At 41.5% G+C, this 25301-nt stretch overlaps 1 protein-coding gene across 4 annotated transcripts in view; it reads left to right on the forward strand.

Annotated features, from left to right (window-relative positions):
- CHD6 (chromodomain helicase DNA binding protein 6) overlaps nucleotides 1–25301 on the forward strand; it is a 122883-nt gene that overhangs the window by 84510 nt on the left and 13072 nt on the right. For 3 of the 4 annotated variants that reach the window (XM_060772383.2, XM_060772384.2, XM_060772379.2), the window contains 14 exons: nucleotides 2063–2273; nucleotides 5417–5612; nucleotides 6268–6432; nucleotides 6597–6776; nucleotides 7701–7811; nucleotides 10327–10529; nucleotides 10920–11119; nucleotides 16649–16808; nucleotides 18020–18109; nucleotides 19420–19523; nucleotides 20233–20362; nucleotides 21848–21908; nucleotides 22208–22262; nucleotides 23850–24069. In XM_060772383.2, the coding sequence (XP_060628366.2) occupies nucleotides 2063–2273; nucleotides 5417–5612; nucleotides 6268–6432; nucleotides 6597–6776; nucleotides 7701–7811; nucleotides 10327–10529; nucleotides 10920–11119; nucleotides 16649–16808; nucleotides 18020–18109; nucleotides 19420–19523; nucleotides 20233–20362; nucleotides 21848–21908; nucleotides 22208–22262; nucleotides 23850–24069 (2086 nt within the window). The remainder of the gene's footprint in view (nucleotides 1–2062; nucleotides 2274–5416; nucleotides 5613–6267; nucleotides 6433–6596; nucleotides 6777–7700; nucleotides 7812–10326; nucleotides 10530–10919; nucleotides 11120–16648; nucleotides 16809–18019; nucleotides 18110–19419; nucleotides 19524–20232; nucleotides 20363–21847; nucleotides 21909–22207; nucleotides 22263–23849; nucleotides 24070–25301) is intronic. The other variant, XM_067468134.1, reaches the window with a different exon arrangement.

Here is a 25301-nt window from a genome sequence, read left to right on the forward strand (position 1 = left end):
ACTCAAAAACCACTGGATACCTAACAACCCAATGTATGTCCTCCACTCAAAAAAATTGATTTTGTCATTTGGGAGTTGTAGTTGCTGGGATTTATAGTTTACCTATAATCAAAGAACATTCTGAACCCCATCAACGATGGAATTGAACCAAACTTAGCACACAGTTCTCCCATGACCAATAGAAAATACTGGAAGGGTTTGGTGGGCAGTGTCCTTTGGTTTTGGAGTTGTAGTTCACCTACATCCAGAGATCACTGTGGACTCAAACAAGGATGGATCTGGACCAAACTTGGCACTGATACTCAATATGCCCAAATGTGAACACTGGTGGCATTTGGGGGTTGTATTTGCTGGGATTTATAGTTCACCTGTAATCAAAGAGCATTCCAAACTCCACCAATGATGGAATTGAACCAGTCTTGGTACATAGAACTCCCATGAACAGCAGAAAATACTGGAAGGGTTTGGTGGGCATTGACCTTGAGTTTTGGAGTTGTAGTTCACCTGCCTCCATAAATCACTGTGGATTCAATGAAAGATCTGGCCCAAACTTGGCACGAATATTCCATATGCCCAAATGTGAACACTGGTGGAGTATGGGGGAAATAGAATCTTGACATTTGCGAGTTGTAGTTGCTGGGATTTGTAGTTCACCTACAATCACAGAGCATTCTGAACCTCATCAACAATAGAATTGGGCCAAACCTTTCCAGGGCAGCGCAGGATGGAGAAGCCTGTGGAGGGAGAAGCGCTCTCTGCTCTCCCACGGAGAACAGAGAGCGCAGCAGAGCGGACGCCATTCATTCCTCTGTAACAGACGATCCCTGGTGGCAAGGAAGGCGTGCGCAAATGGTGGAGGCGGCGCCGGGTGGGCGTGGCCAGGCTTCCAGGCGTGGGATGCCAGCATCGCTTGGCCACGCCCACCCGGCGCCGCCTCCACCATTTGCGCACGCCTTCCTTGCCACCAGGGATCGTCTGTTACAGAGGAATGGCATCCGCTCTGCTGCGCTTCTCCCTCCACAGGCTTCTCCTTCCTGTGGATGGAGAAGCCTGTGGAGGGAGAAGCGCAGCAGAGCGGATGCCATTCTTCTGTAACAGAAAATCCCTGATGGCGCAAATGGTGGAGGCGGCGCCGGGTGGGCGTGGCCAAGCGATGCTGGCATCCTTCGCCTGGAAGCCTGTTACAGAGGAATGGCGCCCGCTCTGCTGCGCTCTCTGTTCTCCGCGGGAGAGCAGAGAGTGCTTCTCCCTCCACAGGCTTCTCCATCCTGTGTGGAAGGAGAAGCCTGTGGAGGGAGAAGCGCAGCAGAGCAGACGCCATTGGCGGCGGCGGCGAGGGGCTTTGGACGGGCCGCGCGGCGAGGGGCTTTGGACAGGCCAGGCCAGGCCGCGTGGGCCGGATAAAGGCCCTTGGCGGGCCGCATACGGCCCGCGGGCCGTAGTTTGGGGACCCCTGCCCTAGTCTCTAGAGCAGCAGAAAATAAACTTGCTCCCTTCTCAATATGACAGCCTTTCAAATTTTTAGGTATGGTCTTTCTCCATCTTCTCTTCTCCAAGCTTAATATATCCAGTTCCCTGAGCCTCTCCACATAGTGCTTGGCTTCCAGATCTTTCACTATTTTGGTCACCCTTCTCGGAACACATCCTGTTGTCAGAATTCTTCTTGAATTGTGTTGCCAGAGTTGGAGACTGTGCTCCAGGTGTTCATTAAGGCTGTGGTGTCATGATTACTTTATTTGTATCTGTATAGATGGCAGCACTGATGCGGTGATATCAATCAGTGTCTGTGATTTTTAGAAGTGCTGTGTGTATGTTTGAAAATTATATTAGAATGGGTATTTTCATGGAAAACATATGTGTGTGTTCTGAAAGGCTATGGATTATGTCCTGCACTTATCTTCTATTTTCTTTATCAAATCCCAATATGAAATAGTACCAATTGCAATGATGGTAATAGTACAGAGAGGTGGTAATAAAATCATTTATTGCTAGTACTACTACTTTGCATGTTGTTTGTACAATTTGAGCCCTCAGTGAAATGATTTTTCTCTTTCCGGGCCAGGAGCAGAGGAGAAGATCCTGGAGGATTTCCGCAAAACACACAGCCCAGATGCCCTTGACTTCCAGCTTCAGGCAATGATCCAGGCAGCAGGCAAGCTGGTGCTGATTGATAAGCTGCTGCCGAAGCTGATTGCAGGCGGCCACAAAGTGCTGATCTTCTCCCAGATGGTGCGCTGCCTTGATATCCTGGAGGATTATCTTATCCAGAGGCGGTCAGTACAGTCCAGGAGCTTGCACCACAGAGAGCATCACCTGAATCAGTGACATTGTTCCAGAGCATGCTAAGCTGATAGGATAGGATGCACACATAGAGATAGCATTTTACTCTTATTTTTTCTTGTCTCCTCAGGTTCCCCCCTGTATACATACTTTCACCTTTTCCCTTTAATCTTCGGGGGGGGGGGGGAGTGAAGGGCTGCTCTTGTGTATATATATAATTTTCTCCTGACTCAATGCAGTACAGGTCAGCAGACAGCTCCATGTCTGTGGATTGCAGGGACCATAGCTTAATAATAGAATGCCTTGAGTGCAGGAGGTCACATATTTAGTTGCTGTCTTCTCAGAAAGAATAAGATAGCAGGTGATGTGAAATACAATTATGATAATGTTATTTCTTCTTAGTGGTCTCTGTGAATCATACAATTGGGTTATCTGCACAGGCACAAAGCACTGTTCAGAACCTTTTAGAATCACTAGGCAGAAATGTTTTGGTAGTAACCTCGCCCACCATCTCAAGGCTATATAACGCCCGATTGCCACTGAAATCCTTCAGTTCCTTTTGTCTGAGCTGCAGCCAGTTCGGGACCCTGGCTCATCAAGCTCATTAGTTCTTTGGACTTTTCTTGTTTCTTCAGCAATTTGGACTGCTTTACTCTCTGACAAGAGCTTCTTCTGTTCCAATCTTGTGTAGTGAAGGCTCTAGCTTTTGAGTCATCTTGCTCCATGAGTACAGTGCCTGCGGCCTAGTCCAGTATGGTCTCCATGACTCTCTTCAAGCAGTATGAGCAATGTGCGAGTAAAATCTTCAACACAGACAAGCATTCTAACTGCCTTCTTTGCTTGGGAGAAGGACATTCCATCAATTCATGTATTCATTGCCAGGCCTTTACGCCTCAGGTGAGGAAAAATTGGGAGGCAAGGCTTTGCTCTTCCCTGTACCAATAGGCCCTCTCACCTTCATCCTCCTCTTTGACTTCGACCTTGAAGTCCCAGACGGGGTTGAAGCAGTCAGTCGTGGGCTCGTTGACATCCATCCCCACATCCACTTAGGGGAAACCTGTCCCTCCTTCAACGTCTTTGATGAAGACCTCCATGAAACATTTGGCTGAGGAGGCAGCTGCCTCCCACTCAAAGAAGACGAAGTCTTAAGGATCCCATTCCTTTATTAGAGAAACCCCTGACACAAAGCCAAGGAGGCCAGGAAGAAAAAGACCAAAAAAGTGGCTTAACAAGGTGAATCTCAGGCATTTTATACTGAACTGCCGGTCCTAACCGCTGAATGGCCAGGGGCCCAGAAGGCATTCCCTGAAGTGAATCCTCTACCTTGCCTCTGACAGGAAGGCCTGACACTGGCGAGCCATACTCTGAGGGTGAGGAGGTCGAAGCCCCCTGGAAGTTGCTGAGGCTTCCCCAACTGCTCCTCTGGCTGACTATAAAACTGAGTTGGTACAAACAGGCTCGGTACAACCGAGGTTGTGCTCTACTTTAATAATAATAATAATAATAATAATAATAATAAGCAGAAGCCCCTGGTACCACTACACCACTGGCATGTGGATCAGGTGTCCCTGGCAATTCCTCAACACCATGAGAAAGGTTCTCAAGATTTAAGACCCCCGAGGCCCCAAATGTCCCCTTCTATACGGGTGCCTCTATATGCCTTCAATGCCTTTGCAGTTCATGAGGATCATGTTGACCACTCTCTAAAGGAATAAAGAGCCATGCATCATACTTGAGACTTCATTATGGCATAATCTTTCTTAGACTAAAATCCACTCCGTTCATGAAAGGTTTGCGATAATATATTCATTAGTCTTTCAGGCGCAACTATCTTGTTTTTGCTGCTATCCACAGAAAATCAATTTAACACAAATATTGTTCCCCATTGTGAATGTAGATGGCTTTCACAGTGTTCCATTTTGGATTTCATTAATTATTTTTAGAGTACACTTTTAGTTGTATGCAGATCAACTACTGTTACCTCAAAGCTGGCTCTATATCAGTCCTAATCTCTGGGCAACGTTGTTTTGGTGGTAGGGATGGGTCCTTCAGATATCATTGGAATTCAACTCCCAGTAGCCCTGTGATAGATGATGATAAGACTTGTAGTCCAACCAGTTGCCTTATCCTGCTCACCATCTAACTTCCAGAAGTTCTGTCAGAAGCATCACAAGTTACAGTGTGGTAGCCGAAAAATCTCTGAGCATTAGGTTTCCTGGCAGCTTAGAAACTCGATTCTGAGACTTGAATTCAACCTACATATAACTTGTGGCTAAACAGTGATAGAACTGAAATATTTTCCACCTCTTTTTAATTGTGTAATCTGATAACAGAACTACTTTTTGAATAGATATCTTCTCAATGAGTGAGAAAAATTTTGGTTTTGGGAGGTAAAACAACTTACCTTGTGGAACAACTAGAACTGCCAGTTTACTCACTAGAACTGTACTCTTTTGTGCTGATATACTAAATCTCTTGGAAGTTGTTGCTTTCTCACATCTTGCAGTGGCTCAAAATCATATAATTCTGTAACTGTAGAACTTTGCAATATCCTGAAGAAAAATAGGGGCTTTGGTCAGAGCTCTGAAAGTACTATAAACCAGGAATTCATTTTGGAGACATTAAATTTGCTAGCCTCATATGGAATTGCAAAGAGAGGTGTTAGTGTTGAAATAGAAGGAGCATTTACCAATATTGGGGCATTTCCTGCATATCTCGAAAGCATGGTCTATCAGTAAATTACAGTAATCCTTGTAGCAAGGATTCTTGTCAAGAAGTTCCGTAGCATTCTTCTCATGTTGCAGATGTTGAGTTGAGGTTAAAAAAAATCCTGCCCTGCCAAAGGCCTCCCAGTGAGCTTTCTTTTGATCTTGTAATCCACCTTAAATTGCAGTTTTGGAGGAAAGATTGGGTATATGTGTCCTGCAGTATGTAGATATAACATAGATGTCCTGCAACTTAATGCAGAGATGACCATGCTATGCCTTATGCCATTAGGCACTCAAGTAAACTTGTTGCTTAAGTTCAATTTACCATAAACACTACAGCTCTGTTGTGGCCTTAGGCACAGTTGGAGAGGAAAGGGATTTCCATTTGTATTAGTCCTAAACTGCTCCATGTTCTCCTGTTTACACAGATACACTTATGAGCGTATTGATGGGCGGGTTCGTGGAAATTTACGTCAAGCAGCCATTGATCGCTTCTGCAAGCCAGATTCAGACCGCTTTGTCTTCCTGCTCTGTACACGGGCAGGGGGATTGGGTATCAATCTTACGGCAGCTGACACTTGCATCATTTTTGATTCTGACTGGAATCCGCAGAATGATCTCCAGGTACTGTCAAGAGCCTTAGAATTCATAAATTACACAGTGTATGCCCCTCCATCTTGCAAGGCCCATACACAAAAATAGTAAGATTTTTTGGGTTTTCATTTAACCTTTAGATGGGGGCATCTTTTATAGTAAGGGACACTTGCTACAAGAGACAAGCTTTGTGGCCCTCAAATAAGGGGCATCCATTATAATGGGTAATACATTGAGTAATACATTAAATGATGTGGATTTGGGATAGAAAATCTACAGCTTCTGATGTTTACTTTCCCATGGACCCTCATGACATTCGCTTCATCCCCTATGAACTCTGGAAGAAAGTACTCCTAAAAATTTCAAATTGCAGTCCACCAAGTGGTGGCCTTTGTAAATACAAGCTCTCTGGCCTGTTTTGGCTGAAAAGGTGATGGCTAGGGAGACAAACTTATCTTTATAGAGCATTTTGTGCCTCTTGAGGCACATGAAGAAGCATTTTTTGGTATTTTAGCAGTGAGGAAAAATGCTTATGGACAACCTGTGCCCTATGAATTACATTTTGCCTACCCATTTTTTGAGGGATTTAGTCAAATGGCTGGGAGAAAGAAGCTTTCTATGAAGGTAGCTCAGACTCTTCTACTCTTTTTGTCAACTCGTTTTGAGTGATGTCTTTCTCTGACAGGCACAAGCTCGCTGTCATCGGATAGGACAAAGTAAAGCAGTAAAAGTTTATCGACTCATCACTAGGAATTCCTATGAACGGGAGATGTTTGACAAGGCCAGTTTGAAGCTAGGCTTAGACAAAGCTGTTCTACAGGACATTAACCGCAAAGGGAGCACAAATGGGGTAAGTGTCAGGGGATTTCTGGAGTCGGGATCTTGGACTCTTTTTATTTAACTTCCTGTCCATAGACATCCATGGCAGGTTCTTTTCAGAAGTTGCCAGAGTTCCTGCTTTTTTTCTGTTCTGCAGCCAGACTCAGGGTGTGTCTCTCTGTCTGTCTCTGGAAGGTACAGCAGCTCTCCAAGATGGAAGTCGAAGACTTGTTGCGCAAAGGAGCTTATGGGGCTCTGATGGATGAGGAAGATGAAGGCTCCAAGTTCTGTGAGGAGGATATTGACCAAATCCTGCAGCGCAGAACCCAAACCATCACTATCCAAACTGAAGGAAAGGGGTCCACATTTTCCAAGGTTGGCATGTTTTCTCTGGTGATATGAAGAGAAATTAATATTTTTTAAAGGTAGAATACAGGCAAAAAGAAATATGACTTTAGGCAGAACAGGATGGCAAAATTTCCCAGTTTTGTTGTTTTATGTGAGTCCTCTCCATTTTTGACAGGTATTTGCTTTTTGCCATGATATCCCATTATATGTGGCATCCAAGGCTGTTTTGGCCCTGAATCCTTCCAGAATCCCCAAATTCTCATTTTTTTACACTTCTAGAAGAATAAAATAGCTCTTTTGGAAGGTTCCAAGAAAAGCAATTCACCCTTCAAATGGCGTACCATCCCTACTCTGTCATGCATTGTCTCTCAAAACCAACAATGGATTTCTGACCACTTTTATTTTGGTGTTTTGTTCCCACTCTCTCCCCTTTATTACTTACTTATATTTGTGGTAGTCTTTACAACTCCTCAAGGATCCCAGAGCTAAAAAATTGGCCTCAGGCCCAATACAGTTTTTCATTCCTGAGTAGGAGTTAAAATATCGACCTATATTAAATTTAAAAGTAATGGAATAAATTAAAGCCAACAGTATTCACCACTCTTGTTTTCTAATTTTCCTACCAAATTTTCTGACTGTCCTTTGTGGTGTAGCAGTTTGAGCACTAGACTACAACTCTGAAGACCAGTGTTCAGATCTCAGCTTGGCACTGGAAACTCACTGGGTAAATTTGGGCTAATCACTCTCAGCCTCAGAGGAAGGCAAAGGGAAATCTTCTCTTAACAAACCTTGCCAAGAAAATCCTGATCTGTTTGCCTTAGAATGGCCATAAATCAGTAATGACTTCAAGGCAAGTGAAATGTGTTTGTATGATTTTGCATAAATATCTTATGGTTATTTTATTCTTCTGCTGTGTAAGGTGCAGTATGTTAACTTTTGTTTTACTCCTAGGCCAGCTTTGTTGCTTCTGGAAACAGAACTGACATTTCCTTAGATGATCCCAACTTCTGGCAAAAATGGGCAAAAATCGCAGAGTTGGATACAGATGCAAATAATGAAAAGGTAATTATAATGTTACTATTTTGGAAATAAAAATACAGTGTCTTTGGTTACAAACATAGTCACACAGCTGTTTGGAGCTTGCTGTATTCACTTCTGTGCTAGGAGTAATTGTTATAACAGAGGCCTTGAGCCACTGCTGGTATATTTCAGGATAGAAGAGCTCGATAGTGTGAAAATTTGTTCTTTGTGAATTCTTGGTTTTGTCGGGTTTTTTTTTCCTGAAGCTTCTTAGAAACCAAATTCTGATTGTGAGTTCAACCTTTATTTTGGAAACAGTGTTATTGACTGAATCATGTAAAGCTTTTAGAGCACAACGTAACTGTTGAAAGTGTTATTTGTTATACATTTGTCCTGGTCTGACGCAGGTATTGCAGCAATTTCCAATTTGACAAACTGGTGAAGTCTGCACTGATATAACTTCAGCAGTGCCACAACATCAGATGCTTCCATCCTTCACTGGACCAACTTCTCAGAGTTTACACAACCTCAACTGTATTCTTCAATTTCCATGTGTATTTTAAATTTAAGAAATCCAGTTGAACTGCACGATTTACACATATCTATAACCATCCTTCTAGTTCATCTATCAGTAGAAAATTTAGCCATATAGATAATTTAACTGGGCATATTTCTTCAGAAATGGAATCTCATTGATTTTACATACAAGGCAACTTGTTTAGGATAGTAGCCAAAATCAGCATTCTGGAGTACAATGTGGAAAATGTTTCTGTAAGTCACATGCACATACATGCATGCATGTGCATGCTCTGACTTACATAAATATTTTCAGTGTCAGAATAGGGAGTATTACCATTTAAGAATCAGAAGGAGGAAAGAGGATTTAAAAATCAAATCAAGTCAACTGACTCGTAGAATTAACACTTTTTCCTTGAAAAACAGTTCTAATGTCTTTTTTCTTCTTCATTTGCTGATTTCTTCAATATTACTGTTTTTTAAAGTGATAAACTGGCATGGGGCAATGAAAACAGCAGGTGCCAGAGGGAAGCCTCATTATTGCAGCAATATTACATTTTGTGTACAGTTTGTTACATTTTTAGCAGACATTCATTACTTGGAGTAGAAATACTGCCACTTTCAGGTCTTACTTAAAATTCAGAAACTGCACTGAGGAATTAGCTATTAATAAATTTAAAAAGCATTTTTAACATTCTTGTAGTGAACATTTACACTTTGTGTGTTGACGCTCAAGTCAACAGCTGCAGCTTTTCCACAGGAGGGAATGAAAGGAATTAGTCCCTTTTGTATTGTGCCAGGACAAAATGTAGGCAATGATCCAACCTCTGGATTTTGGCAGCCTTACACACATTGTTCTGCTCAAATCAACTCAATTTTCCCCACCCTCACAATCTGCGTTCTGTCAGAGGCAAGACTGTTGTATCCCCAAGAAAATACCATTTCCCCATTCTCTTCCCCTCCTGTGTTTACCTAAAAGTCATTTGCTGCCATTGTAAGCAGTGAGTCTCTCTTCTTCAACTTCAGATCTAAATATGTGAGATTTTATTTGCCAGTGGCAGTAACTCTCTAAGGTATCAGGCGGTTTAAATTTATGTAGGGTCTTTCTAGCCAGAAGCACTAACAAAAAAAGAATGTGGATGCTACATATTTTGTGGGGAGGGTGGCCATCTGAACAGTTTAAGCTACCTGGAACAAAAAGAAAACATATGTGGTCTCTTCCTCCTATTCCAACGTGCAGTCAGTCAGTCTGTTTGTTCAGTCAAACAGCTGGTTTGCTCTGCTCTGGCAAAGCAGCCATCTGTGGCATTTGCTTCGGCATATACCCTTGGGGTCCTGCCTTCTAAAGCTCCAACTCATGCAGCAACAGACTTGATGCGGCAGAAGGGGACTTAGAGAGCAGCACAAGGAAGATTGCTCAGTAACAAATCAAAAGGAATTTTTATTATTGTTTTGCTGCTGTAAGAGTGAGTTTCATATCAATAGAGTGAGGTAAATCCTCACAGAGCGCAGACACGGCATAGTGGTTGTAGTCTTGGACTAAGATATTAGGAGACCCTGGCTCAAATTCACACTCAGCTATGGAGCCCTGCTGGATGATCTGCACAAGCCACACTCTCAGACTCAGTCAAGGGCAAACCCTCTCTTGCCAAGAAAATCTCATGATGAATTATCTTTAGAGTCTTCATAAGACAGAAATGACTTGAAGGCGCAGAATAACAAAATCTTCACATAAATCCTATGCTGGAAGAAAGGCAGGATATAACTAACTACATAAAAAATAACTATAAAGGAATTCTCTCTTTTTTAGAAAAGAATAAAAAATCACTGCGACAAACAGGACAGTGCAAGTTGAGGCACAGTATCTATAATTGAAGTCCAAAATTGGAATACAGTCCCATAAAGGAGTTCTAATGTCCCAAATCATGAAATTAATCCAGCACCAAAGCATGAAAATTGAAAGAATTAAGTTTCTTAGGTAGTTCTGGATATAGGAATGAACAGTTATCTCTGCTTTGTTTTTGTTTTGTTAAACTTACAGGAGAGCCTAGTGATTGACAGACCCCGTGTTCGAAAACAGACCAAACACTACAATTCCTTTGAGGAGGATGAACTTATGGAGTTCTCTGAGTTAGACAGTGATTCTGATGAGCGGCCCACACGCTCTCGGCGCCTCAGTGAAAGAACCCGCCGCTACTTACGAGCAGAATGTTTCCGTGTGGAGAAGAACCTGTTAATATTTGGGTGTGTCTTTTGTTGAGCCTTTGCTGGGAGCTCAGACTAGCAATATACTGGGATAATTAGTTTCTTTTGGTGGTGGTGTTTGCTACAAGTGGGATCTTTTTTGCCTAGCAGTCTTTGGAGTGTTAACATCAGATTAATTGTATAACCCCCAGATTAGGTGACATTTTTGTGATAGTTAGAAGGCAATTTGTGGGAGAAACTATTCTATGACAGAATGACTTCTTTCACTCAGTTGCTGTTTATTTTCAGGTGCTCATTTTGATTAGCTTCCTGTTTTTTGGGTGGCTTCCCTTGCTGCTTAAAAATACCGGTAAAAGTATAATGTGTGAAAATGGAGGAGAAATTGCAAGAGTTCTTATAAGCATATGGGATATATGTTTGTTTTTCAAGTTGGGGGCGCTGGAAGGACATCTTGACCCACGGCCGATTTAAATGGCATCTCAATGAAAAAGATATGGAAATGATCTGCCGAGCACTCTTGGTCTACTGTGTGAAACATTATAAGGGAGATGAGAAAATTAAGAGTTTTATCTGGGATTTGATCACTCCAACTAAGGATGGACAGAACCAGGCCCTTCAGAACCATTCAGGTACAACAGACTAATTTTGCTGTTTTTTTAATTGGATACTGCTTGATGATGTTTTACCTCATATGACATTAAAGCCATAATTGAATCAAAAGTTCCAGCAGTTCTCTGATGAGACAGACATGACAGTCAAGAAGTTGTGATAAAAGGTCATTTGTGTATATAGTTGCTCCAAAATATGGAACTTGGAGAAGATCGGTTCAGCAGTAGTCCTTCCTATCTGAACTGGTGAAGATCGTCTTGACAAGTCACTGTTGGTTTTCAATTCACAGGGATTTCAACATTCAGGTTCACGCTCTTGTCTGAAATTGCTCAGGATTTCATATCCCCATTTATGGTGTGGTCATATTTCAATTATTTATTTATTATTATTTATTAACCATATTTATATACCTCCTTTCTCAGCCCGAAGGCGACTCAGGGTGGTTTACAAATAGCACAATTCAATGCCTACAAAACAAAGAACAATTAAAACATTTAGCATAAATTTGATAAAATAAAATAAATCCGATAAAAATATAAATCCACAGCATCTCATTACTAAAATCATTACCCAATCACATTGTCCAGTAGTTCCGAAGATCAGAGTTTGTCTGCTACACTGCATTTGGGAAAGCTTGCTCAAAAAGCCAGGTTTTAACTTTTTTTCGAAATGTTAGGAGGGTGGGGGCCAATCTGATATCCCTAGGGAGGGTGTTCCATAGCTGAGGGGCCACCGCTGAGAAGGCCCTGTCTCTTGTTCCCGCCAACTGAGTCTGTGAAGAAGGTGGGACCGAGAGCAGGGCCTCCTCAGAAGATATTAAGGTCCTAAATGGTTCATAAGGAGAGGTAAGCTGGGCCAGAACTGTTTAGGGCTTTATAGGCTAAAGCCAGCACTTTGAATTGTGCTCAGTAGCAAGCTGGCAGCCAGTGGAGCTGACGCAACAGAAGAGTTAGAATCATAGAATCATAGAATCATAGAATCAAAGAGTTGGAAGAGACCTCATGGGCCATCCAGTCCAACCCCCTGCCAAGAAGCAGGAATATTGCATTCAAATCACCCCTGACAAATGGCCATCCAGCCTCTGCTTAAAAGCTTCCAAAGAAGGAGCCTCCACCACACTCCGGGGCAGAGAGTTCCACTGCTGAACGGCTCTCACAGTCAGGAAGTTCTTCCTAATGTTCAGATGGAATCTCCTCTCTTGTAGTTTGAAGCCATTGTTCCGCGTCCTAGTCTCCAAGGAAGGAGAGAACAAGCTTGCTCCCTCCTCCCTGTGGCTTCCTCTCACATATTTATACATGGCTATCATATCTCCTCTCAGCCTTCTCTTCTTCAGGCTAAACATGCCCAGTTCCCTAAGCCGCTCCTCATAGGGCTTGTTCTCCAGACCCTTGATCATTTTAGTCGCCCTCCTCTGGACACATCCCATTCTGTATCTTTGCATTTCATTTTTTCTGCCAAAGTGGAGTATCTTGCATTTGTCACTGTTGAACTTCATTTTGTTAGTTTTGGCCCATCTCTCTAATCTGTCAAGATCGTTTTGAATTCTGCTCCTGTCCTCTGGACTATTGGCTATCCCTCCCAATTTGGTGTCGTCTGCAAACTTGATGATCCTGCCTTCTAGCCCTTCATCTAAGTCATTAATAAAGATGTTGAACAGGACCGGGCCCAGGACGGAACCCTGCGGCACTCCGCTCGTCACTTCTTTCCAAGATGAAGAGGAAGCATTAGTGAGCACTCTCTGTGTTCGTCCACTTAACCAATTACAGATCCACCTCACCGTAGTTTTGCCTAGCCCACATTGGACTAGTTTCCTTGCCAGAAGGTCATGGGGGACCTTGTCGAAGGCCTTACTGAAATCCAGGTACGCTACATCCACGGCATTCCCCGCATCTATCCAGCTTGTAACTCTATCGAAGAAAGAGATCAGATTAGTCTGGCATGACTTGTTTTTGATAAATCCATGTTGACTATTAGCGATGACTACATTTGTTTCTAAGTGTTTGCAGACCGCTTCCTTAACAATCTTTTCCAGAATCTTGCCCGGTATCGACGTGAGGCTGACCGGACGGTAGTTGTTTGGGTCGTCCTTTTTTCCCTTCTTGAAGATTGGGACCACATTGGCCCTCCTCCAATCTGCTGGAACTTCTCCCGTTCTCCAAGAACTCTCAAAGATGGTTGCCAATGGTTCCGAAATGACTTCCGCTAGTTCCTTCAGTACTCTTGGGTGTAGTTGATCTGGCCCTGGGGACTTGAACTCATTAAGAGCGGCCAGGTATTCCTGGACGACTTCTTTCCCAATTTGGGGTTGGATGTCCTCCAATCCCTCATCCACGCCATCTTGCTGAGGTTGAAGACTCTCTTTTTGTGAGAAGACCGAGGCAAAGAAGGCATTAAGTAGTTCTGCCTTTTCCCTATCCCCTGTCAGCATTGCCCCATCTTCTCCTCGAAGAGGTCCTATCGCCTCCTTGTTGTGTGCTCCCTGAGCGCCGCTCCTGTTAACAACCTGGCTGCCACTCGTTGGATGATTTGAAGCTTCCAAACAGTCTTCAAAGGCAACCCCACGTAGAGAGCATTGCAGTAGTTTATATAGGATGTAACCAGAGTGTGGACTACCGTGGCCAAGTCAGTCTTCCCAAGGTACGGGCGCAGCTGGCACACAAGTTTTAACTGTGCAAATGCTCCCATGGTCACCGCCAATACCTGGGGTTCCAGGCTTAGTGATGAGTCCAGGATCACACCCAAGCTGCAAACCTGCGTCTTACACAGGCTGTAATCCTATGCCCTGTTCAGCCTTACGACTGACCAGAGGTACCTCTGTCTTGTCTGGATCCAATTTCAATTTGTTCGCCCTCATCCAAACCGTCACAGCGGCCAAGTACCGGTTCGGGACCTGGACAGCCTCCTTAGTAGCGGGTGGGAAGGAGTGATAGAGTTGGACGTCATCTGCGTACAGATGACACCGCACCCCAAAACTTCGGATGATCTTCATGTAGATGTTAAACAACATGGGAGACAATATTGGACCCTGCGGGGACTCCACAAGACAATGGCTGTGGGGTCGAGCAGGTGCCTCCCAACAACACCTTCTGGGAACAACCCTTTAAGAAGGATCAGAGCCACTACAAAACAGTGCCTCCAAGGCCCATTCCCTCAAGGCATCACAGAAGGATACCGTGGTCGACTGAATCGAAGGCCACAGGAAAACTTTTGACTTGCCCCTTATCTGGATAGGAACACAATCGATCGGGATTGGGGATTGAAATAATTCAGTTTCCACAGACCTATTAGGTTTTACATTTAGTGAAGCTCCTAATCTTTGTAGGGTTTGGAGTAGGGGAGCAGGGCTGTTGAAATGATCCACCTTTGGGGACTAATAGATCTTGTTAGATGTTCTGGGAGATGTTCCTACCATTCAGTCTGATGACACCTTCATTATTTATCTGAGCTTTGGAATCAAGAAATATCTGGTTGGTTGATATATCTTCTCATTCTTCATCGCTAGAACACGGTTTGATATTTTCAAATATTTGATGTGGTGAAGCAGCGGAGAAGATAGGTAGAAGAACAGTAGAGCAAATGTGAGGCAAATCTGACTGAATGTTATTAAAAGATCAGGAAGGGATCCTCCTACCTTTGGACTCATGGAGGGTCAGATTTTTGCCTGCTGGAGAATCTCTGTCAATCTCTTCTCCTTCCCAAAACACCATTCCTTCTGAGTCCTTGCTCTTATGTCCAAACTATGGTTGCAGGTAACAGCAATGAGTATGTTGCCTACTCTCAATGAATGCATTAGACATGCTGGGAGAGAGTACATAGTTCCTTCTGCTGCTTTTCTGAATGGGAAAGGAGCAGCAGACATTTCTCAGCAGGAGCACCCAGTAGCCTCTCAGATGGAGCTCCTAAGAGGGCAAATGGAGAGTAGATTGCCTTTCATTTCTTTCTTCTGTCCATAGAAAATGAGTTCTAGTGGTGATCCAAAAGCAACTGATCAACAATTGACCAAAATGCCAGGTGCAGAAATGCTTGAGTCATAGGATTAGATGGTTTCCCAAAACTTTGTGTTCTCCAATGGAGGAAGCTGAATATGCATACTCCCACTGGCTGTAAGAATGCTCCTAGAGCTATTATTTTCTTAGGGTTAGGCTTTGCAGCATGCTTTCTGCATTTGAGAAAACACACACAGTGAGGTCAGCTAGATTGTTGCAGCAAGGTAACCATTTACCAGGATTCCATGGGTTTCGTTGGGGAAGGAATAAGGCAAGTTTCCAGTATTTATTCTTACCCAGGTAAGGGTGCTTAGCTCCTCAAGATGGCTGATGAAGCACATCGCTCTGTCCAAATTAGCCCGGTATTTATAGAGAGAATTACCAGTTTGCACGTGCGTATACCAACTCTGCCACGTACACAATACATAATCATTAACAAGAATTCTTATATAAGAACACTTTTGGCAAATCATCACGACCCCAAATATTTGTCTTTCTATTAGCCTTTAGCCTTACTCCCAGATGATGTGTTCCTAATTTTCTTAGATTTTAAAACTTCATATATATGCTTTTAACATAAACTTATTCAAAGTAATTTCCTTATTAATTCTTCTGTAATTATTTTCATAATCTTGTTTTACTGGAATCGATCATATTATAGAATGTGTCTGAAATTGCCTGCTATTTACATCAAATAGACAGGAGATGGTGCTCTCTTACTATATGACCTTAGATGTTCCAGTCTTGGATCAATATTATCGATTTACCTTACTCATTAGGCCTTCTATGTTTAGCCTTGGCTTCTTCAAATATTTGTTTATGGAGCAAGCTACCCCGATCTCTTATACCATCTGTTGAATTTCCCTTACCCTAAAAATCTCCTTTTCAAGCGCCAGCAGTAAGGTAGGACCTTCTGTTTCTTAAATTCATTATAATTATAATTATTTTCTCCCTAATGACTGCCACAAGATGAGGTGACCATATTCCATGATGTTGTTTGGACTACAGAGAACTTAAATATAAAAATCCAATCTCCAGACTGTTTTAGTTTCCCACCCCTATTTTCAGGCACAGTCAGTGATAGTGATAAAGACAATGATACTTCATCACTATCATTGTCCTGGCACAGTATCTGCCAACTCAACTATGCTAAACATGGGCAATGTTGTTACAGTTGATCACCCCCCATTCCATGTAAGTGAATCGGGGGCCAGAGATTCTATCGCTTTATGGTTAAGAGGAAGGGGAAATTTCAGCAGGTGGTGTTGGGGTGACAGGTAGTTGCCGCTGATCTTTCTTCTTCTTTGTTGTTGTTCATTCGTTCAGTCGTTTCCGACTCTTCGTGACCACATGGACCAGCCCATGCCAGAGCTCCATTAAAAGAACATCTAATAGTCCTAGTTCCTTATTGGGCTATGTGTTACATAGCAAGAAGATTTATCCTCACCTTGTTTTGGCAGCTCCTAGAATTTCTTGATTGCTTGTTCTTTGTGGATTTTCAAATATACAGAACCATCCTGAGCCTGCAATGTTGCTCATGTGATACCCTTTGCCTGTTTGCAGGCTTATCAGCTCCAGTGCCAAGAGGAAGGAAGGGAAAGAAAACTAAGAACCAGCTTCTTCCCCCTGAGTTTAAGAATGCTGATTGGCTCACCACCTGCAATCCTGAAATCGTCCTACATGATGACAGTTACAAAAAGCATCTAAAACAACATTGCAACAAGTGAGCAAATGCGGGCCTCTCAAGGAATGTTCATTTACTGTGAACAGCTCTGGGAATATGTTATAGAGATGTCTCAAATAATTATCTTCACATCCACTGCAGTGTTCAATTTACTGGAACCAGGAGTGTAATCTTACCTCTGCCCCCAGTATCTGAGATTGTAGTTTTAAAAATCTTCATCAGGAAGGGGGCATCTTATTGAGATAAGTTCATGCCATTTCTCATATGGGACAGATTAAAGTAAAGCTTTGTGGTGGTCTGTCCTAAAGGCAAGATTTCATGGTTTTTGTGGTGAGTTTTACAACTGGCAATTTTTTAATGATTTTGCTAGTACTTAGCCAGTATGATTGCGAGCCTCTATTCCCTCTTATCTTAAAAGCCTTGGGTAATCAGTATGGAAAGAGCAAAGAAATGTGTTCTGCTGTTAGCTGGCTGCTTTCTGCAAACCTTGTGCTTATGTAAAATTTCTGGGTTATATTATGTTTGTTCTAGTTTTGTCTGTACACCATCTCATCAACAAATTCCACATTCTGATTGGTTTTTCCTTTATCTTTTTGTACATGTATGTTTGGTAACAGTTCCAGTTAGGTGATCTTCTGATAGGCATTGGATTTACATGCCCTTTTATTATTCTGTGTTTCCTCTATGGCAGTGGTTCTCAACATGGAGTCCCCAGATGTTTTTGGCCTTCAACTCCCAGAAATTCTGACAGCTGGTAAACTAGCTAGGATTTCTGGGAATTGTAGGCCAAAAACATCTGGGGACCCCAGGTTGAGAACCACTGCTCTATGGCTTTAGATAGCTAGCTTAACATTCTGGTGGAGTCATGGTACAGCAGATGAGGTGTCACATTATCAGTTCCCTTTATTCATCTACATCAATGGTTCTCAACCTATGAGTCCCCAGGTGTTTTGGCCTACAACTCCCAGAAATCCCAGCCAATTTACCAGCTGTTAGGATTTCTGGGAGTTGAAGGCCAAAACATCTGAGGAGACCCACAGATTGAGACCCACTAATCTACATCTATTCTCCTTAAAAGTCAGATTTGGCCCATGTAGTGTAAGCTTTTGGATGTTTCTGTAGCAGCTCCCACTGTTAGCAAATGACCTAATACATCCTCTGGATCTGCTTTGTTGTGTCAGTGGAGCTGAACAGAATGTTGGAAGCTCACATTTACTTTCTGAATCATCGGCTACTTTCCCTTTCATCAGGGTGCTGTTGCGAGTGCGGATGCTCTACTACTTGAAAGCTGAAGTGCTGGGAGAGGCCGCTGACAAAGCCTTTGAAGGAACTTCAGCCAAGTAAGTTGCATTACCATCCTAGAAATAACTCTTGGCATGTATGTTTCTGCTAAGAATCTCACAAATCTGATCAGAAGGTCTTTAAACTGAGTTATGTGGGTGATAGAGACAGTATTCTTTAGGGAGAGAGTTCATCATGTAGAGATAATAACCTGACTGTTATAGAGAGAATTGGGTGCATAGTGCAAGAATTCAAACAGTAAGAGGGTAAAAACATAAATAAGTAGTTTGGGGAAATTGCCCATGGTCTCAGATACTGCTACATCAACATTTCCCAAACATTGGTCTTTAGCAGTGGTTCTTAACCTGTAGGTCCCCAGGTATTTTGGCCTACAACTCCCAGAAATCCCAGCCAGTTTACCATCTCTTAGGATTTCTGGGAGTTGAAGGCCAAAACATCTAGGGACCCACAGGTTGAGAACCATTGGTCTTTAGGTAGATTTCTGTTGGTTAACCAACGACTGAAAAGGTGCTCACCAAAGACTTTTCTTCATCTTGTACAGGGTTCTGCGCTAGGCCCAGTGCTATTCAACATCTTTATCAGTGACTAGCCCGTCAAGTGTGCAGATGACAACAAATTATGAGGGTGGCTAATACTCCAGAGGTCAAAATCTGAACGCAAGATGATCTTAAGAGCCATTCCAGAACTAATAAAATTAATTTCAACAGGGAAAAACATTAGGTACTACACTTATGCACAAAAGATGAAATATACAAATATAGGATAAGTGACACCTGGCTTAACAGCAGTACATCTAAAAAGGATCTAAGAGTCTTAACAGAACACAAGTTGATTATGAGTCAACAGTGTGAAACCAATGCAATTCTAGGCTGTATTAATTGAATTATAGTATCTATTTCAAGAGAAATAATACTACCACTCTATTCTGCTTTGGTCAGAACTTACCTGGAATACTGTGTCTGAGCATTGCAATTCAAAAAAGATACTAATAAACTGGAATGTATACAGAGGAAGAGAGGGATCAAAATGGTAAAAGGATTTTGTATTGAAGATGGATCAAGCTTGTTTTCTGCTGCTCCTGATCAATGGGATCAATGGATTCAAACTACAGGAAAAGAGATTCAGTTTAAATATTAGGGAAAATGTCCTGGCAGTAACAGCTGTTCAACAATGGAATATGTTATTTCTTATTGTGCTGAAGTTCCCAAGACAGAACACTTTCAACGATTTGCTACATGGTCATGGAATTTCTTTTTTTCTGCCAATAGACATAGCTTTAATGCCTTTTAAAATACATTATGTAGTTTATGTAAATTAGAGGAACGTAACCTCTGCTTGTCCTTCACAGAGATTTGGATGTTCTCTTGCCAGACATTGACTATGTGGAGGTCCCTATAGATTGGTGGAATGCTGATGCAGACAAATCCCTCCTCATTGGAGTTTTCAAACATGGTATTCAATTTCATACATTCCTACTGTTCAAGATTCTGGGGAATGGAGAGCTGGAGAGAAATTGCATGCTATGCTTTTTTTCAGAGTGTAATTTCTTTTCATAAATTTATACTTCCCAGTTTGTATAGGCAAACATGAAGGGATTTAGGATTCTGATCATGCCCATTATTTGTATGAAATCTTTGAGAAATTTCCATGGTTTTTGAGACACTTCCTCATCCTGGAGTAAATTTTATATTTGGTACATTAAATTAAGATATAATTATGGATAACAATTAAAGTGTCAGTGATCAGTAAGTGATCAGTTTTGTATTTTTTTCTTAACACAAACTTGCTATGGTGAGAAGCAATGAATCATTTGCAGCACTAAATACATGTCATCCTGTTGGGCCTTCCACTTGTTTTGGAGGTACACTGTCCATGTATTTTGCCTATTTAATTTGTTTAAGCACATTTTTACCCACTTTCTCCCCAAAACGCTGGCATTGTAGTCAGAAAACATATCAGGAATGAATCCTGCTCACTGGGTTATAGTCTAATTTTTATATGCCACAATGATGTCTACATTTTCAGCAACATTCAGTAATGTAAAGTGGGCAGGGCACCTATTTTGCCTTCTACCATTTCTGGCTGATTATGTGGACATTCAGGAATGTTAGGAGAGACTGCAGCTTGAAAAAGTATTACTAATCATTGTGGGTTTTGTCAGGTTACGAACGGTACAATGCTATGCGAGCTGATCCAGCCCTGTGCTTCCTTGAGAAGGTGGGCATGCCAGATGAGATGTTACTGTCTGCAGACCAGAGTGTTGTTGATGGAGTGCAGGATGCTCCAGAAAGGTAAGACAATACTGAACAGAAACATGTACAAACAAGATTTCTTTCGAGGCAAAGACAATCAAGACTTCACCAAAGGCATTACTGGCCACCTAAATGTTCATGCCACTGTAGAATAAAGGCCTAAAGAAGTGGTTCTCAATCTGTGGGTCCCCAGGTGTTTTGGCCTTCAACTTCCAGAAAGCCCAACTAAGTTACCATCTGCTAGGATTTTTGAGAGTTGAAGGCCAAAATATCTGAGGACCCACAGGTTGAGAACAACTGGCCTAAAGGATGTCTGTGATTGCAAAAGCTGTATCTAGATATAACAATGCTTTAAGCTGGTAGAAAGGATTAATTATATATCATATACTTGAACAGTTCTTTCTATAGATGAGTGTTTCTCAAAGTGTGCTCCGTTGAACCCTTGGGGCTCCATGAAGTATACTGAGAGACTCCGTGCTTCTTACTCCTCCTCCCCTTCCTCCTCCAAGCTTTCCCTCCTCTTTCCTGCTCTTCTGCCTCCCTCACCCCAAAAACCTTTCCCCTCTTCCCCCTCACCACAAAAGCTTTTTTCCTTGCCCGCAAATGCCTTTTTCTCAGCCCCCTTGTCCCAAATGCCTTTTCCCCTTGCCTCCCTCTCCCTCAAAAGTCCCTTTCCCTTGCCCCCCCCCTTGCCCCCAAAAGCCTTCTTTCCTCACATCCCTTGCCTCCATAAACCTTTTTCCTGCTTTTTCCTGCATGGCACAAGAAGGTTGGAATGGGTGGCCCTAGGGTTGCTCTTATTACTTTTATTATTATTACAATGGTTGGATGGCCATCTGTTGGGTGTGCTTTGATGGTGCTTTTCCTGCATGGCCCCTGGGGTCTTCCACTGAAATATTGTTAAATTTATGTTGGTTAAATTTTTTTCCTAATTTTAAATATTGTATAGTTCTTTCTTTCTTTCATTTTTTTGTACTACAAACAAGATATGAGCAGTGTGCTTAGGAATTTGATCTTTTTTTCCCCAATTAGATCACACAAACACCCTTCATCCATCTGCCACTGACCTGGTCCATCTATCAGATTTTAAAACACAGTGTGTCAAAAAGTTTGCCCATTCCTGAGATAGATAGATAGATAGATAGATAGACACACACACACATACGTACACATACAAATATACACCTAGAATAGAATAGAATAGAATAGAATAATTATTGGGGCTCCACAAGAAACTTTTGCTATAAACGTTTATAGATCATATGGGACTGTGCTTTCATTCAACCACAAGAGGTCATAACCATAATGTTTCAAAGTTAAGTTTTACTTCTGCATCAAATCTACAAAATATGAGGATGGAATTAGGTTTGTGGTATGTTTGTTGTAAGGCAGACACTTATTTACAGCACAAGTAGTGTAGAATGTTCTGCTTTTTATCACATAAATATATGGAGGGCTGTCCTGGAATTACCTTCTGTTATGAAGTTTCTGTACACTGAGCCCTTATTGGACTGTTTTCTTTAGAGGGAACATCGATAAAGAAGACAACAGTGCAGACAAGCTGGATGGGGTGCAAAAACAAGAGGTAAGGTTCATTTGCAGAAGGTGACATTTTGCAAATTGTAAACTATAGGGCTACGAGGGGAGAAATGTCATCCTTGCCAGTTTCACATCCCTCAAATTTAGATTTTGGATTATTCAGTTGGGTTTATAGTAACTTGTAAGCCGTGAAATAGTGAAGGAAAGGTAGATTGGTTTCATTGCTATTTCAAACATCTTTAGAAACGGGCTAGTGTGTCAGGTTGTACTTGACTATATGTTTTACGTATCTTGTGCTGTTTCAAAGAAGTCAATGTCACATTGATAATGCATTTTCTCCCATAGGAGACCTCAGATTCTTGTGGGGAAGCCGCTGAGAAGAAGGATGACAATGTGGCAGGTGAGGCTGTACATTTGGATGTTTTAAGAAACATGAGAGTGGTAAGATTATAGGCTAGAATAATAGTTCACACTAGAGAAAATAAAATAAATTATATTGCTAGAATCTTATTTTGCAAAAAAGATAATTAATGAAACACCACTTTAAAAAAGTCTTGGCAGTGCTTATCATTTCAGATGTTCTGCAACTTAAAATTACAGAATCAGATCAGAGTTTCGAGAGTGATTGCAAATGTTTCTTTGTATTATAAATGTTTTAATGCATATTTCTTGACATACCTTTGAAGGGTCTTAACAGACCCTTCAGTTTGTCTCAGCTTTAACTGCCATGGCTCAATGCTATGCAGTCCTGGCATTCGTAGTTAGTGAGGCACCACTACCATTTGGCTGAGAAGTCTAAAGACTCACCATAGCATTTAATGTGGTGTCAAACTGCATTAATTCTACAGTATAGATGCACTCTTAAGTATGCCTTGAAAATGACATGTTGGTGAGTTGAGTTGATATAAAGGGGAAATGTGTATGTTGTAAACTTCCCAGTGTGTCTGAGTTCTAGCAGATATCATATTGGCATGTGTCTTGTTTGCAGTTTCATACTAGACTTAATCTGTTATTTGACTATGCAAACATATTTCTGATTATACTACAACACATTGGGAGAACTTTAGTTTCTGTGACTGCTTAGAGATTTGGGAAAAGACTGAGACAAATAAGGTGTTGAGTAATTCTGCCTTTCCCCTGTCAGCATTTCACCATCCCGTCCACGCAGAGGTCCTACTTTTTATTTGTTCTTCCTTTTTCTGCTGACATAACCAAAAAAACCCCCCTTTTATTGGTTTTAATAATCTCTCTGGCAAGCTTGAGCCCATTTTGTGCTTTAGCCTTTCAGATTTTCCCCCTACATATGTTAGTTATTTTTTGAATACTTTTTTGTGATTTCCCCCCTTTTCCATTTCTTGTATGTGTCTCCTTTAAATCTTTTCTCAGCTTAAAGTTCATTGGACATCCATTCTGATTTCTTTACACTTTTCATATTTTTTCTTCTTACTGGCACTGCTTGCAGTTGTGCCTTCAGTATCTGAATTTTAAGAATCTCCCATCCATCATTAACGCTCTTCTCTTTTAGTATTCCAGTATTCCAGCCCATGGAATCGCACTCAGTATTTCCTTCAGTTTCCTGAAGTTGGTTTTCTTAAAGTCTGGAATGCATGTCTGAGTTCTCTTAGTTTCCCCTTTCCTCTGTATCACAAACTTCAGGAACATACAGTCACTCCTGCGTAAGGATCTCAACACTTCTACTCCATTTATCAGGTCCTCAGTATTGGCTAGGATCAGATCCAGAATAGCTGGTCCCCTTGTTGTCTCTTCCACCTTCTGGACAATATAGTTGTCTGCAAGGCATATGAGGAATTTGTTGGACGTTGTACTCTTAGCAGAGCTTGTTTTCCAACAAATATCAGAATAGTTGAAGCTCCCATTACTACTATATCTACTGTATGGGATGAAGTATTTAGTGAACCAGAAAATGTTTGTCTAAAGAGTCTGCAGGGATTTGTTTAAATACTAATGACTATGCTGATGTTTGAAGCCCAGGATGGCCCGGATCCAGACAAATCCAGCTGGCCTGTATCATCTGCCCTCACAGCTAGACTGAGGCGTCTCGTCACAGTCTATCAGCGCTGCAACCGTAAAGAGCTCCCTTCTAGACCTGAGATGATGGGGACTTGTAACCATGGCTATTGGCTGCAAGAGGATATGTTCAGGAGAGCCAATGAGATGGATTCCATCAATAAGGAGATGCAGAAAAGGTAACAACCGTAATAGCTCTAAGGATATGCTTTTGGATTGTGTGATTTGAAATTGTTTTAAGACTGATATGTTTTAATTATGTGGTTTCAAAATATATGTTGGTTTATTCTATATATGTATTTATGGCATCGAATTGTGCCTTGTTGTGAGCCGCCCTGTGTCTCCTTAGGGGTGAGAAGGGCAGAATATAAATGCAATAAATAAATAAACAAACATAGAAGAACATTGAGCACTGTTGGCACAATTTTTCATTTTTCATTAATGGCCCAAATCTACAGAAAACATGTGCCTGATATCTTTTTGATCACATTCTTCTAGAGGCTGTATTATTACTACAAATCAATATTCATTTTTTGATTTCTGCTCGTTCAACACAACCACCAACACATTCTCTTAAGTGGAGAATGCTCTCTTAAAAGATAGGCACTCTTCCCAGTATCAGGCAAAGATCTTTTAATTTGGAACACTTAGTTAGCTATTGCAGGTGTGCTGTGCATTGTCTTTACTATTATGGTTTAAATGCTTTCAAACTATTTTCATGTTGTTTTAATTGATGTCGGGTTTTATGATGGTTTAATTGCTTTTTTACTTTTTATAAATTGCTAATTTTGAGTATTTTAACTCCTATGAGCCACCTTCCAATGTATTAGGGCAGCCACTGAGAAGGCCCTCTCTCATGTTCCCACCAGCCAGACCTGTGAAGGTGGCCAGACTATAAAACAAGCAAAGAGAGTGATAAAATCCAGCCACAAAGCCCCAGAGAAAACTTTCAAATTGGACTGTAAAACTTATAAAGAACAAAGGGGTGGGGAGGGAGGAGGTATCTAAAATACTTTGTGACTTTAGTGCATCAAATGTTTTACATGCTAAAAAATATTTGAAACACCTTAATGTGTAAAAATAAACAAAGAAAAATCCTTTATGTAACAAACAACCAGATATATTTGCCAATAAATGGTTGCTCCTTTGTAGTTTGCAAAGAGACTGAATTTTGAAGAATGATTCCATTTAATATACTTTTTATGAAAAGGCAGAAGGTGTTCTTCCTCTTAGTGTATGAAGGAGGAGGCCAGCAATTGCTTACTGGTAATAAGTCTCTGATAAACTTATTTTGATTAACTTTACCATGGAAAGCTGAATTGTTCATAATTGCTATCCTTGGCTGTTTCAATGCTCCATTTGACTTTGTACATTGTGCCTATTACAAATGAATTGTAATACAGAAAAATAA

Source organism: Anolis sagrei, chromosome 4 (genome assembly GCF_037176765.1).
Source record: "Anolis sagrei isolate rAnoSag1 chromosome 4, rAnoSag1.mat, whole genome shotgun sequence".
In the NCBI taxonomy this organism is placed as follows: domain Eukaryota; kingdom Metazoa; phylum Chordata; class Lepidosauria; order Squamata; family Dactyloidae; genus Anolis; species Anolis sagrei.